The sequence below is a fragment of the Dipteris shenzhenensis genome, chromosome 27 (genome assembly GCF_047967505.1).
Source record: "Dipteris shenzhenensis isolate YYH24624 ecotype China chromosome 27, Dip_SZ_1.0, whole genome shotgun sequence".
In the NCBI taxonomy this organism is placed as follows: Eukaryota; Viridiplantae; Streptophyta; class Polypodiopsida; order Gleicheniales; family Dipteridaceae; genus Dipteris; species Dipteris shenzhenensis.
The window spans coordinates 50,773,472-50,789,383 of record NC_141622.1 but is presented as its reverse complement, the minus strand read 5'-3'; the positions used below and the strand labels follow the sequence as shown (position 1 = coordinate 50,789,383).

General features: G+C 47.0%; 1 protein-coding gene across 1 annotated transcript in view; it reads left to right on the top strand.

Annotated features, from left to right (window-relative positions):
* Positions 1 to 4,121: 4,121 nt before the first annotated feature.
* LOC147884457 (DUF21 domain-containing protein At2g14520-like) overlaps positions 4,122 to 15,912 on the top strand; it is a 57,314-nt gene continuing 45,523 nt past the window's right edge. Inside the window, exon 1 of the mRNA XM_087398801.1 lies at positions 4,122 to 4,323. Coding sequence (XP_087254927.1) covers positions 4,146 to 4,323 — 178 coding nt within the window. The 5' untranslated portion in view covers positions 4,122 to 4,145. The remainder of the gene's footprint in view (positions 4,324 to 15,912) is intronic.

Sequence of the window (15,912 nt, the reverse complement as noted above, 5' to 3'; positions counted from 1 at the left end):
ACTACCAACTGACCAAGAGGAAAGAGAGGTCGCCCCGAAGCGCGTAACCGGTTCCACTTTGGTAAGCGGCCCTGCTCAACAACCAGCCCGAAGTCAGCTGCTCGCCCAATATGAGGATCGCCAGGTGCAAGAGTTCTTACGTAGACAACATCGCATGGACCACTCATCCCTGCACCAAGGGCAAGACTGTACAATAGGAGCCCATTCCGATCGACGATCTCCCTAGAGATGATACTGTCACCATTGGCCTCCATCTAGGAGCTCAAGCTGTTCAGGAAACCCCCTCTGCACCCCAGGTCTCGGCTTCAACCACGACCCACCCATAGGAGATCGCCTCCTTCGTCACACCGGTTCCTCCTCGTCTCCATTTGCAAGCCTCACCGAAGCCCTACAGTTCTGTAGTGTGCCCCAGTCTCAGGTAACGAGTGGGTACATCAACATGATGGTTGAGTAGCTCTCTTGTGCCAATCAAATGTAGCTGCAATTATTCGATGTGATGGCCCAGCTCCCACAAATGGCATGCACCATTCTACAAAGATGACAAGAATAGGCCTCTCAGCTCTCCTCAACTCTCCTCCAGGCATAGATCTCCGCGTGTGACAGCCACACAATAATGGTCGCTGCCCAAGCCACAAGGCAAATTGCCCTCGATTGAGCAGAAGAGTACTGCAACAAGGTAGAGGAGCTGGAGCTCTTGACTACCAAGCTCAAACATGAGCTTGTCGCCAGTGAATCCCTAGTCCAAAACTCATGGACCAGGTCGACAAGGCAGAGTCCCGCCTCCGCACTGCAAATGCGGGTGTAAGCCGAGGAACAACAAGCAAGAATCCAGGAGGGATATGACCGACAAATCTAGACCCTCCAGGATCTCTTGGCGCAAGAACAGGCTCTAACTGTTTCAATGCAGGAAGATAACGAGCGCTTGCATACCTCTGGCCGCCCACAGGATTTTGGGCTGGATGTAGCTAGCCAATCCCGATGAACTCAGCCCCTGGGTCTGCACTCCAGAAAGCCTTCAAGCGGATATCAATTGGATGCAGACCTATGACCGAGCCTCCGCGGTTCAAAAGCAAGGGCATCTTATGGCATACCGCCCCACCGCCTACATCCCCTCGGCATAATTATACTATACAAACAAGTGCCACAAGCTCTCCAAGACTTGCTCGAGTCCTTGGTCACCAATTTTGATACAATTCACGTAGCATACCCCGAAGAAGTCGCCGAGGAGGAAGGACAAGAAGCCATCTTCCGCCCCACCTGCTGAGATCCCATAGCTGCCTCCAATTGATCCTGCCCAACCCACCCAGCAAGCCCCCCAACCCTCCCACCCCCCCTTCCTCTCACAAATCTCCTCAAACACTCCTCCAATGCTTCCAACACCAACACTGCACAGCACGGGACCTCCCAGTCCATTTCCTCCAATGCCTCGATCGACCTCTCGGATGAAGCCCTCAATACGCTACTTAAGTCGACACATTTTGTACATATGCTCACCAACAAGTTACCCACAAGGATTGCTGAAGAGGACCCAATGCCTATGGAAGATGATGATGTTCCTCTAGCTCCAATAGAGGAGAGAAGGGATGGATTGAGAAGACGCCTTGGCACACCCTATGGGCCAAAGAGCCTTGTGAATGTAAAGAAAGGGAGAGTGCATAAAGGAAAACGGTTGGCCCTTCCTTCAAAAGGTGACTTGTATAAAAGGCCAAATGGTTGACTTTTGTATGCACAAGTTTGGAATACAAGCTCCCTCCTCTTCCAAGAGTGTCTTTGGGTGCTCTCTTATTTCCCTTGTAGTGCCTTTGTGTTTGCCACTCCACCCCCCTTCACAATCTCCTTTCCTCCTCCTTCTCCCTCCCTTCTCCCCTCTCTTCTCCCCTTTTCCCTCTAGGCTCTCTCTCCTCTCCAGCCCTTCCCTCTTTCTCTCGTGGAAACACATTGGAACAATTCGGGAGCCGCTTGAGTGACACATGTGGATAACTCATGCTTTGCATTGCTCTCACAAGGAGTAGCTTGGAATGGAGGCTCCATCGGCATTCCTTCAAGATCCCCATGACACGTGATTACCATTGAGACTACACACATCACTATCGCATGGTTTCTGAGAGGTCTCCCTTCCTATTGATGGCAGATCCTCAAAGCCATAGAGGCTTCCTTCCTCCCTAGGTTTTGTAGCACTGGGTCCTCTTGGAGCATTTGTTGCATCAAGTCTAGAGCCTCTGATTTATCAGAGCTGGATAGTTCCTTTTCTTCCACCCTCTCTGGCACCCTAAGTGCCTTTGCCCCTCTATGAGTGGTCAAGTTGTCAGGGTGAATGGTATCCGACCCCTTGTTAACTTTGAGCCTATGCTCGAATTTCTCCAGGCATTCCCGTACTAAGTTTTGAGTGTCGATTAAGTGTTGTTTTCCCAAGCCTAGGTCTGGATATGTTTCTTTATATGACAATGGGGGTGTGAGGCTGCCCACACTGGCTAGTTTATATCTGAGTACAAGGTCGTACTCAGGTCATCTTGGGAGAGGGCTCGTTCGGAGGTGGCGAGGGTGGCTCCTCATTTGAACTATCTTGGTTGAGCACTTGGTTCCTTCCTTTGCCCTTCTTGCCTACTTCATTTCCTTGCCTATGGCCCTAGGCTGCATCCTTGTGAGACCTTCAAGGGTATTGCCACTACTTGACCCTATTCAATACTCAACAAATTGATGCTAGTACTCTTGGGTGGGGTGGCTGGAGCTGTTGGTCTCCTCAGGGGGCAATCCTTGAATAAATGCTCCAGTCAAGGGTGTGGGGCTTGTTGTGGGCGGAACCACCAAGGTAAGATCCCTATACGGGCAGTCTTTTAGAAAATGCAGCCCTTGGCATTTAAAGCATGACATGGGAGGGTTCGTTGAGCCCTTATACGAGCATTCACTTGCCCTGTGTGGACCTTGGCAAGTATAGCATTGGATCGAGAGCCTTCATGCAATGGAGTTCATGTCTCTTGCTCTCGCGGCCATGAGTGTTCTCTCGAACACTGGGACATGTTGATCCTCATGTAACCAAGTAATGACTTATGATGCCACTTCCCTCATGTAGTAGGTAATGACTTATGATGCCACTTCCCTCCTCATAAGGGTGATATTAGGGGTGTCCGTGCTGATGATCCGGCTCCCCCCAATCATTGGCTAGTTTTCCCACCAACACTTGATTGAGTGGAGTTAGAATCTATGAAATGTCATGGTGTATGGTTTTGGGCATATAAATTTTCTTACAATAATCTTGGGCTTTTAATGATGGGTGTGGGAATTGTATAATGAAAGTTACTAACTTTTCAATTAAGTAGACCCATTAACTTTAATCAAATATTAACTTCATAGACCAAATGAATGTTCGTAAAAAACCCAGGTGTAGTGTCAAGTGAAGGAAAGAATTTTGAGAAAAAATTTCCTTCGGAGGTCGCAAAAACCTTCACTTTTGGGCCTCATCTTTTCAAAAGAGAAAATTATTTTCAAGGTTTCCATTTTGGAAAACCATCTTTCGGGCATCAATAAATGGGGCAATTTTGTGGAACAACCTATTTTGGGGCATCTTCTCTCTCTTTGAGCGTCTTCCCTCACATCCTTCCACTTAACCCACCCTCTCTCTCTCTCTCTCTCCCTCTCTCCCCTCACCTCCCTGTGGTACCCTGGTTCTCGTCTTCGCTTCCCCATTTGTTTTGGGCACGCTATTCACCTTGTTTAGTTAGAAATCTTGTGCGCAAATTTATGGAATTCTATCTCTTGTATGTCCCCTTTAAGACGGAGACAAACACACAGAATTCTCTCTCTATTTTATGAGCTTAGAGATTTTTGAGAAAACTTCGCAGGAAAAATTTTTGTCACCTGTGAACGTAGAGGGAGAGGAAATGCATGCGATTTCCCGTTGGACGGTGGGGGGGCCATCATCGTGCGTGGCGCGATGTCCAGGAGACACGTGGAAAGGCCAACGAGGCAAAGCCGTTATGGAGAGGACACATGGAAAGTACGGAGGCGACGCGTGGCGAATGTGGCCGTACCAATCAAGTCGTACAACCAACACGAATCATGCTTTTCTGTGTCTTCTTAAACTGGACAAGACTCTAGACTCTCTCAGCTCTCAGTAGCCAGCGTCATCCTTCTCACACACCTCAGCTATGGCTTCCCACCAACTTTGCTGTAGTCTCACCTTCTGGCTCTACATCCTCATCATCGCCTCCCTCGTCCTCTTCGCGGGATTGATGTCCGGCCTCACATTGGGTCTCATGTCGCTTGAAAAGGTCGACCTGGAGGTGCTCATGCGGTCTGGCCAGCCTAAAGATCGAAAGCACGCAGGTCAATAGCTTTGTTTCGCTGCAGGAAAACGTTGTTTTTGCAGTATTGCGGTGCGCCGAGAACGGGACTAGCTGTAGCTAATCGCTGGATCTAGCGAGAGCAAACGAAGAGTAGAATCAAAGTACTATTAGACGATAACAATAAAACAATAAGCTAACAATGCCCTGATTGCCGCGAGAGATATTAGTATGTTTGAATTCTTCGTCGCCCCCGAGAGCATGGAAGTGGTTCTGAGTGGTGTAACCTTGAATGGGTTCTGTTTTGCGCAGTCTCATTTGATAAATATCATACAACCCCCTTAGAACGTGCCGCTTTGAGTCATGGTTTCAGTTTGTAGGGCGTATGGTTTTGGAAACCATGTACATATGAATTATCCAGAAGCATAACGAATAGACGGCAGGTAGGCAGTTTAAATGCAGCAGAATTAGTAAACATGACGCGGAGTAGAAAAATTCATCGATTCCATAATGTTATCCGTAGTTCTGGCAACTCGATTTTTTTTGGGGTGGTGAAGAAAAAGGTACCTCGACTGCTGGCTAAAGGAAGAGCGGGACGGGTACTCGTCGCGCAATTCAGTTATTGGTTGGTCGGGGTTGGCCGTTTGCTATGATCTATTGCAGTTCTAATCTCTTATGTGGAGGTCTCAACCAAATTCTCGGTTGATTTGAAATTTTTAGTGAGAACAGTAGATGGAGGTAATGTAAGACCCTCAAGTGAAGAACCAAGTAGACGCAATCGTATAAGAACGTCGCACGAGGCCGACTTTTAAGCGGAAAAGTTTTCAGACTGAATATCCCTGACGTGGGACTCCATGCTAGTCGTCTTGAGATGTGCAGGATCTCCTACTCAGAGAACCGTTGCTCCGTTCTTGAGCACAACTTGTTTACATGATACGGGGTGACCTCACAAGAAACTGGCCTGACTGATGGCCTCGTTCCTACTTGGAACTTGGACTCCAGCCCTGTCTATACAGGAAGAGCAGGATACTGTTCCTCGTCCTCCAATGCAAAGTCAGCGACTTGTACCAAACCTTGGTTGCTCCTTCCTGGCAAGTGTAGACAACCTCTCTGCCCACACAGCCTTCCAAAGCTTTCGCTCCTGCACGTAACTTTTGAAGGTTCATACTAGGCAAAAGGGAAGTCGCAAGATTGACTTGCAAAAGTGGCTGGTTGGGGGCCTTTGTCCCATTGAATCTCTGGGGTTCATGACCAAGCGTTTTTTTCTCGGCCAGTATGGTGTAGAGAAGAGATTGGTGGGAAAACACTCATGCATCATGGTGAGTCGGAAGAGGGATTGCCATGGTCGTCTACTTTCTCCATCGATGACTTCCCCACTATACATCGTGTAGTTTGTGTTAGCTTTCCATCTATAAAAGTATGGCTAGAGAATGCATGCTGCATCAATGGTCAAGTACTTCTTATCCTACAATTTGTGAAATCTTTGAAATATACAAAGCATGGCCGGATCGTGTATTGGAGAGAGAAAACAGACAATGGCTTGATCCTCTCGAAGCTGATCGAAAACAGACCATGTTATGCCAGAACGATGCCCTATATGTGAGCACACAGATGAGGAGACAAAGGGGCACCTAGCGAATCTGAATTGGGATTTGGGCTGCCCACTGCCAACTGGGCAGCATGGGAGACTGCCACGTGGGCAACAAGCTGGTTGTCATGTGTGCAGCACTTCAGGCTGCCTTGTGGGCAGCAAATCTGGCTGCTAGATGGGTATGATGCCTGGAAGGCTCAGCAAGTGGGCATTTACAGGGCATGGAAGCCATGGAAGAAACCTGACCAGGGGCTGGAGCAGCAGCCTGGGGTTGGGTTGAGATAAGGGTCAGCTTAGCCTATGTGTGGTTGGCCATAGGACCTAGGCAGGTGGGTCATCTGGCTCATACAACTTTGAAGCCATTAACATGATTCTTGATGGAGGACATAAGACCTCTAAGGGGCTGGCCAGGCTGCAGAAGTCAGGGGGCCAGACAGCTATTTTGGGATAGGAGGATTCTTTATATAAATTGCCTTGTGCCCCTCTCTCTCAAAAGCGAATTCCCTTTCTAGGGCATGTGGCAAGGACTAGAGAGAGCAGGTGTAGGAGCTGGACTGTAGTCCAATGTTGGTGTGCAGTTGGAATAGCTAAATGCTTGACCAATCCCTATATGTATCAACACAATCAACTATTTACATTTATACACATTACCATTGGTCTGTCTAAGGATCTTCTATCACTGAACCATCTGTCATGGGAGCCTCAGAGCCTCCTACTCTTCTCGGACCCTAATCATCACAGACCTCAATAGCTAAATGCTTGACCAATCCCTATATGTATCAACACAATCAACTTTTTACATTTATACACATTACCATTGGTCTGTCTAAGGAACTTCTACCACTGAACCATCTGAGGTCATGCTATGCTCTAACTAGAACGTAACACCTAGTATCTCTGATTTGGTATCAGAGTCGGAGGACCTACTTTAGCATTGTACTCTGACAACTAAAGGAAGGAGGTCCTTTGGAAGGAGGATGGTGACTCCAATTCATTCAAGTGTGCCTTTTTCAAGTTTGCTTGTAAGGTATTGCGTCATTTCAGTTTGTCATTTCTAGTTTCTTCAAATCCATGGCTTCACGGATGCTGACTGTTGATGGTGGGTAGGGAGAGAAGTTAAATGGGAGTGATTACCTGGCTCAACTACCTAGTGATAGAGGATGTTGAAGGTACCTATCGGTGTGGAGTTGAAGCCCCAATTCTATGAGAAGTTGGCAACGCCTAGAGATCCGATGATGGTTAAGAGTAAAAGAACAAGGCTTCAGAGGCATCAATGATCATGGCAGCGACATCAGATGGAGTGTCAAGTGATTCCACACATTCAGCTTGTGGACATGCCTTGGAGACATGGACTATTCTGAAGGATATGTAATGGTTTTGCAAGGATCCTTATGCTTTGGGATTAGTTCTTCACCATGAGGATGGAGGAAGGGATGTCCTATTGCTCAGAAGGTGGACACAAATAAGTTAGCCATGGTTGTTGAACTCATCTTGCTTTCGGCTCGGTTACCCTCTACTTCCTTCATGCCCTTCCTCCTTTACTTTTTTTACACTTGTTGAGGTGGATGCGCTCGTGGCTCCTCCACTGCCTTCTCCTTCGTGGTCGCCATTCTTCTTGGTCTTCAGCTTCTCGAGGCCTTGCGGTCATGGTGAGTAATTGCAAAATCTCTTTGACCTATTGTTGGAGCTCATTCCATTGCCTTCACATCCCCTCAACTTTGGAACCTTTGTGTGTCAACTTGGCCTGGACTTCTATTAATTTTGCCTTTGATATCGAGGCCTTGTCCTCGGCCCTTTGACCTTTGCTTCCAAGATGCCGACTTAGATCTTTAGCTCATTATTCTTTTTGTTGGACCGTCCACTATTTGTATGGATGTCTTTCACCTACATCTTCCTTTTTTAGTTCTAGTAGATGCTAAGGAATACACTGAGAACATACTCACGCTACATCCCGATCACCTTGATTCAAGCTCCGCAATCCCTCTAGAGTGTGCAGAATTGTCTTTTCTTTGCAAAACCGCTGCAAGAAAGCGATTGTGATAGCATCGTAGGGCAGGAATCGAACTGAAGGGTATCCCGCCAACCATCCTGATGCCTTCACCTCTAGAGTGGACTCGAACACCACTTCCTTCTGCATCGGATCCACCACACCTGGCACATTGAGTGCATGGATTTTGTCGAGCTACTGAACATGTGCGTCCGGATCATCGCAAGCTTTCCCCATAAACTTGGTATACTTCACATTTGCCATCGCCATGGGAACTGGATTAACCGAGCAACCCGCAGTCGGTGAAGATGGCTCACTCAGCACTTGTCGACCATGCAGAAAAGGACGAATAGCAGATGCCGAACTCAAGTGTTGCCTTACAAAGAGCGGAGTAGCTTTGCATCGTCCTGCAGGGTGCTCCTGTTCGAACTGGGCATCGCCATGTCCCAGAACACCTCCTGTAACATCTCGCAGGTTCTATCGAACATCTCTCTCCACCCAGGGGTCTCCGTCAGCGGAAACGGACCGCCTAGGCTGTCGGGCAGCCTCGTTGTCGGAACCAGCGGATCCTTAGGTCCTTTTGATCGCACTCGCATGCATGCCGCTATTCAATTCCATGATTCGGCCGGACATGCGATTGATTTCCGCGTGTAGATGCCAAATCTGCCATACCAGTTTGCTGGCAAAACGTTGATCACTGAATTGAGCGTGTTGCGGCCTTGTATTTACCGCGACTAGTTCTTCGAGGACTCCATTAATCTGCTGTCACTTGTGGTCAATACAAGCTTGCAGATCAGCCACCGAAACCGTAGGTCATGGTCGAGTTGGATGTCACCCCGCTCGACAATGCGGACACGACTGGTGTCCCATGGGACTCGACACCAACCTCGCATATGTGAAACTGTGATTGATTGTGGTCGCCAATGTGTAACGCCCTAAATAGTAGACGCTACGGAATACACCGAGAACATACTCACGCGCATGCGTAAATACACAGAGATACAAGAATGTGAAAAGAGACATCTCAATATGTGAATAATGCATAGAATGATCAAGAGACATCAGTCTCATGGATATACAACGTGTGGTTGCAACCGTTGACTGAAGGGTTGCGGGTACTTGCGCCTCTAGGAATCTGCACTAACTCCGCGATAACCCCGCACACTGTTAATGCCTTAACATAGTGCTTCAATTTCTTTACTTCCTCTTGCAACGACGCCACGCCTTTTTTGCTTCGTTGGCCTCATGAATGGCCATGACTTGGCCTGGATGTTTTGGCCTACTAGGTCTTTTGGTTCTACTCGAAAAACACACATGTGGCTTGCAATGCTTTGTTCTCCTCCTCCAACCTTCTTGATCAGTAATCGACCATACCTAGGGGTAGAAAGTTTTCAGCCACATAACTCACCATGCTACAGGATTGCTGAACCTTTAGAGCATAGTTATTGCAATAATGAGTGAGGTCGACTTGTTCACCAAGACATTGGCCAGTATTTGGACTGATACTATACATACCTTGATGGCCATCTGGGCGAGTATGCAGGGGTCATCGAGAGCAGCCTCTGCTAGGAGGAACACTTTCCTCAGAGTTTGGAGGGGATCTCCTTTCTTCTCTGATTCTGTCTCAGGGTTGACTTGGCATTTTCAGCCTCATCCCTGGTTATTTGCTAGCTCTTTTTCAGCTTTGATTTCTCTCATGTTTTTATTGACATGATGTACTTTTGCATTGAGCTTGCTTTGCGGTTTTCATTCATACTTAATAGAAGTAATTTTTTGCCAAAAAAAAAGAAGTTCTAGAACTTCATTCGTATCTTCAGTCATGTTTCGTTGGCTCCTTGGTGTGGGCTTATTGCTAGACCATCTTTGTCCATGTGTTTGTCATCTTTGTCTCTGTCTATCTCTGCTTGTCCGTCTTGATTTGGTCTTCTTCCTTGTGACGGTGATGAGGATCCGCTCCCTTGTCCTTGCCACAACTGGCTCGAATTCATTGGAGGGAGGGCTTTTCGACTCTCTCGGTAACTCCCTTCTTCCTCTCTTTGTTTGGCATGGGTGGTGGCAGACTGGTTGGTGTGCTTACGTCCCTCAGTCAAGGATTCATCTTCTTCATCAATCATCTAGAGCCTTCTTGTCTAGGCTTCGAGTCCAGCTTCCCTCTGTTATTGGTATCTGAGTTGACATCTTGTTGTTGTGTTCGTCAACTCCATCATTCACTATTCCTTGCACTCCACTTGCTTTTGTAGTGCAAACCACTTGCATTGCCCACCAGGATTGTGAAATGTTGACGTCGAATGGTAGGGTGCATGCTGGTTCATCAATTCATCCCGTGGCCCTTCATTCGTTTGGTTATGTGGGGCGATTGTCTTTTCCAGATGGCCAGAGGCGTGCCACCCTTGTTGAGCGAATATTGTCAGGAAGCGAATGCGTAGTGTGGGGGCAAGGGTGAATGAACAACACAAAGCGAAAGAAAGAACTCAAAGAGAGATTGAAAAGATTCTGGGCTTCTTGTTGGAGTTTGGGATCATCCAATGGCTCAATAGGAGATGTTAGACGGTTGCTTATCCTTTGATAGAATTTAGAGTGACGTTGATGTTCCATAATTGGCTGGTTGGAACATGTGGAGCTTCTATGCCACATCATCGAGAAGCAATGCTTGGTGTATAGCTGGCTTTAGATAACACCTTTGCATTTGAGTAGTCCTCGAGAAGGTAGGTGTAGCATTTCATTCAATGAATGGGTATAGGCCTACATTGGTCCTTCAAGGGGTGTGAAAGCATAGGGTGTACGGATAGCAAGAACTAAAATTGCTTTCATATTTTATGCTAATAGTTTGAAGGATTTGTTGGATGAGTCCCTTGCTACCCGGTTCTGTCTTCCAACAATGCAGTCAACAATAGTACTCCATAGCGAATTTCAGAGTGCACAGCTACCTATTCATACAAGAAAAATAGCATAGTATGTTGAGCTCCACATTAGTGGGATGGCAGAGAAGCAAACGTTCACTGTCACTCAGCCGCCCGACATACATCATCTTAGGTGCACCAGGGCTTACTTCCCACCAAATAGTTGTTAGTTGGTAGGACCGCACCATTTTAGTTATAAATTCAGATGGCACTAGCCACATGTATAGACAGTCAGTGGACACGGGTTTTCAGCTTTTCCATTTGTTCTAGTTTTAGCAAAAGGGGATGTCATAGGCATCTATAGCCCCTGGCATGGCTTCCTACATGGCAACCCTGTAGTCCTGCAACCCACAACAAAATGTACAGCAGATTAGCCAATAGTGTAGGAATAGACTACCATTTAAGTAACCATAGAGTCAACAATGGACTATATACGACATTTGTATTGGATAGCCCCACACGTGAGCCCTCGTATGAGGCAGTGCCACCATAAAATGCGTTTTGGACGTCTAGAAACGTGCAAAACGTGGCATTTACGGCGAAATGCCTTGGGTACAAAATGGCGCATACGGCTGTTTTTCTGTGCCAATTTGATTCGCCTCTCTCTTGCTTGCCCTGCTGCCTGCAAAACACTGTACTCTACCCAGCCTAAGCCCTCTACTCTACCCAGCCTAAGCCCTCAACTCCAGCCTCTACTCCACGCTCCAGCCTCCACTCCAGCCAGTTGCCTAAGCCCTACCCCCTTGCTAAGCCCTCTACTCTACTCCCTTGCTAAACCCTCTACTCTACCCTCCCTTGCTAAAGCCTAGCTGTAGTGAAGTATATATAATATACATAAAATACAGTATTTTTTCTAGGCGAAACACATGCCAAAATCTACGCGTTTCTAGAAACGTTTCTTGTGACACTAGTACGAGGAGGGCAAGGGCTTGAAACCAACAAATCCTCGTTAGGGTTAGGAGCTTCCAATTTGACAGCACATGGACTGCCACATGGGCAGTAGATCAGGCCATGACGCGAGCAGATCTGGAGAATTTGGTGGACAGCAAGCTGGCTCCTGGCCAGGGGCTGGCGCAATAGCCTAGAGGTCAGGCTGAGATAAGAGCCAAGTTGGCCTACGTGTTGTCAGCCATAGGACGTGGGCAAGTCAGCTATCTAGCGTATCATTCGGCCCTTCTTGAGGGGTTGGTCAGCCTGCATAACTCAGTCCCAGTCTGCCTATTTTTGGGGCAGGAGGGCGGCCAGCCCCCCCTTTATACAGTGTGTCCACTTTCAAAATGTCCTTCCTCTATATATTGTGCCCCACTTTCTCAAGCAGTCCTCAATGCACAGAAGTCCCTTTCTTGCAATCGTGGCAAAGAAAAAAGAGAACAATTGTAGGAGCTACCATTTTCGACTTTTGGTACTTAGCTGGAGCTTAGTAAGTGCAACATCTTTTGGCTGTAGTTAGGTCAGACAAATTTTCCACATGAAGCTTGACAAGGACTTTTTGTATCAGCTTATTGTACGAGATTACAAAGATATGGTGTTGTAGGCATAAAGTCAACCGTATGGTTGACTAGTAGTACTTGAGTACTATATATACCAAGTACTTGTATTGTTTCATTTGAACATTTCTATTGGAGCTTTCTTGTGTGTGCACTCTTGCTCACTTGTGTTCACAACCTGTCTCCACTTTGTCCCTACATTTGGTATCAGAGTGCTTTCGTCTCTAGAGCCCATTCCCGTGCTTGCTTCCAGACTCCCGCAAGCTTGGTGCTCCAGTGCGCGTTCTTGGTTCTCACATTCAGGTCTCCAGCTTTCGTTTGAGGTAGCTCCAACAGTCCAGCGGCTGTTTTTTTTACCTTTTGAGGTCCGATTTCGACATTTTTTGAAATTTGGAAGCTGCCCGCATACAAACAAATCTGTCCCGCACCATTCCAAGCGATTTTTTTAAATAAACTTTTTTTTGTTCAGACGTCTGCACGTCCGTACGGATCCGTCCGTATAGTTCTACGGCAGTGCTGGGAGTCCGTACGCCTTGTCGGAAGGTGATTTTGAGTAGTTTTCGACTGTTTTTCGGCATTTTTGCCAGATTTGGACCCTTTTCAGCTCGAGCCTCTCTCGGGTGTGTTCCAGTAGCTCCAGACGTCTCCATACTTCTCCAGGATCTTCCCTACACGTGTATTGTGTTTAGAAGTACTCCCGACAACTTCATTCAGCTCCAAGCAGCTCACTTCAGATCCTTTGTCATCTCCAGCTTGCCCACACAGTCAGTGGACTGTTTTGCAGGTGGTTTGGGCCAAGTTGCACTTCCAGTAAGTGTTTTGAGCTGTGTATTTTGCTTCGGGATTGTTTTTGCAGCCCATACTCTTGCACTCTCAGGTGCATTTGCAGATACTCTGCATTGTTGGATGCATTTGTAGTTACTCTACAGTTGTGGATGCCTTTGAGCTCCGTTGGATGCATTTGAGCACTCGTGGGTGTGCTATTTCATATTTGGGTTGTGCATTTTCAGTTTGGGATTGCACTTCAGATTGCAGTGATTGGTTTATGCTATTTTTGCAGTGATTGCATTGTGCAGTCAGTGGCATTTCAGAGCAGCTAGTCGTACTTTGCATTTGCAGCAAGCATTTGTTTGGGATTTGTCTTCCATGAACACGTGTGATGCTCTCAAACCACTCCTGGCGAGGAGTCATGTGCTTAGTAGCACCACTGTCGATATACCATGTATCACTTGCAACAAGGGAAGCATCCCTTGATTGATTTTCAGCATTCAAATCCCCCCTGGCATCCTGCAGCAAACACAAAATCTCTATCACCTTGGGCAAGATGAGCTTCACCATGTGTATCTGAAGCATGAGTTTCAGTGGGGACAACAAAATTACTGCTAGAGCTGTCCCTTTGCCTTTTCTTTTCATTGGCAATCCTTTTCTGACACTCTGAGATGTAATGTCCTGGTTTCTTGCAATAGTTGCATTTACCCTTTTTCTGATTTTTTGATTGAACAGCTTGCATTCCCCTCCTTGGGCTGAGTTGCATGGCTGTGTTTGGGCTCAAACTTTTTCTAAAATTTGCCCTTTCCACCCATGGTAAGCGCTAGCTCACCTTGACGAGAGGCTTTGGCAGAATTTGAGCATCTCTCCTCTTCCTGCAACAAAAGCCCAACTAACTCATCGAACGAGAGTGAGGCTGCCCTGAGAACAATGGTCAATGAAGTGACGAATGTGCCATATGAGGGCGCTAAGCTATTGAGAGTAATAGAGACGAGCTTCTTGTCTTCTATTTCCTCATCAATACTTGCGAGCTGATCACGTAGATCAATGATCCTGGCAATATGATCAGTGATGGCCTAGCCTTCCTGCATCTCGAGATCCTTGAGCTGATTTTAAGGCAATGGCCCTTGCCTCATTCTTAACATGATACATGTTTTTGCCAATCTTTCCCATGCTGCCTTTGCATCCTTGCATGACTTGGTAGTCGTCATAATGTGTCTCTTCATATATGTGGTAATCAAAAACATTGCTTAGGCACTGCGACGGTCAAACTTCTTCGGCTCCTCCATCGATGCTATGGGACTAGCAAGAGGGGCTATAGCAGTCTGTTGTCTGCCTGTAGTCTGACTCGAAGAAGCTGTGCTGGATGTAGATGAGCCTGCTAGCCTTACCTCATCCCCACTCACAATATCCCACAAGCCCTTACCAACCAAGATGTTCTTAAGCATGAATGACCACAAGGCATAGATTGGTTCATCCAGCTTGTCACCCTCGAACAAATTGCCAAAGCTGTCTGAAAGAGTCGACATGATGCAAAATGGGATACCCACAGGCTGCAAATGTACCTGCAAAAAGAACTACAAGTCCCAAAAGTGCAACTAGCTGTAAATGTGTTACATGTGCCAATGATGCTTCTCAAGACATCATCGGAGTTGGGCACATTCTCATTCAGCTTGATAATGGGAAAGTTAATATCCGAGATATTTGGTATGTTCCAAATTTGAGGCAAAATCTGATTTCAGTTTCAAACATTGCCCATGATCAACATATGTTGGTCGAATTTCAGGATAACCAATGCAGGATCAAGGATCCAAAGAAAGGGTATGAGGTTGTAGCAACAGGCACATATGATAGAGGCTTATACAAGCTTGATGCTCAGCCTTATGATCAGAACTTATGATCAGAAGGTATTGGCTGTAGCAAACACTTCCCAGGCTGATTTATGGCATGCCAGGTTTGGACATGTCCATCACAGGGCATTGTCCTACTTGTACAACTATAATATGACTCAGGGAATGCCAAAATTGCAGCAACCAGCAAATGAAGTGTGTGAGGGGTGTGCACTTGGCAACCAGAGTGTTGCAGATAGGGCAAGAATTGGGTCAAGGCAACCAGAGGGTTGCAGATAGTGCACAATGATGTATGTGGCCCCATGACTATTCCCACGCATAGAGGAGCAAGGTACTTTGTGACCTTTATAGATGACTTCTCTAGGTTGGCATGGCTTTTTCTCATGAAGGAAAAATCTGAGGTGTTCTATTGGTTTCAGGAGTTCAAAGCTATGGCTGAGAACCAAACCAATTCTAGAATTGGAACACTCAACTCAGATAGAGGGGGAGAGTACATGTCACATGCATTTCAGGGATTTTTGAAGCAGCATGGGATTAAACATCACTTGACATGCCCTTACATACCACAGCAAAATCCACTCCCTGAGAGGAAGAATCGTACTCTCATGGAGATGACAAGATGCATGCTGAAATTCAAGAGAGTCTCAAAGGCTTTTTGGGGAGAAGCAGTTGTGACAGCCACTTATATTCAGAACAGATGCCCTACCAAAGCTTTGGTTAATGTGACTCCATTTGAGGCTTTGTATGGCTTTAAGCCAAAGGTTAGATATTTCAGAGTTTTTGGCTCAGTGGCATATGCTTTGGTTCCAGATGCACATCAAACAAAGCTTGATGACAAGAGTGTCAAATGCATTTTCGTGGGGTATAGCACTGAAAGTAGGGGATTTGGAGCTTGAGCTGCTGCTCCTCCCCGCTCCCTTGCTGCCCCCTCTCCCTCAGCCCCTCGCTCCCTTGCCCTCAGCCCATCCCCCTCCCCCTCCCTCAGCCCCTCCCTCCCTTCTCCTCCTCTCCCTCTCAGCCCGCCCCCTTCCCTTCAGCCCGCTCCCTCT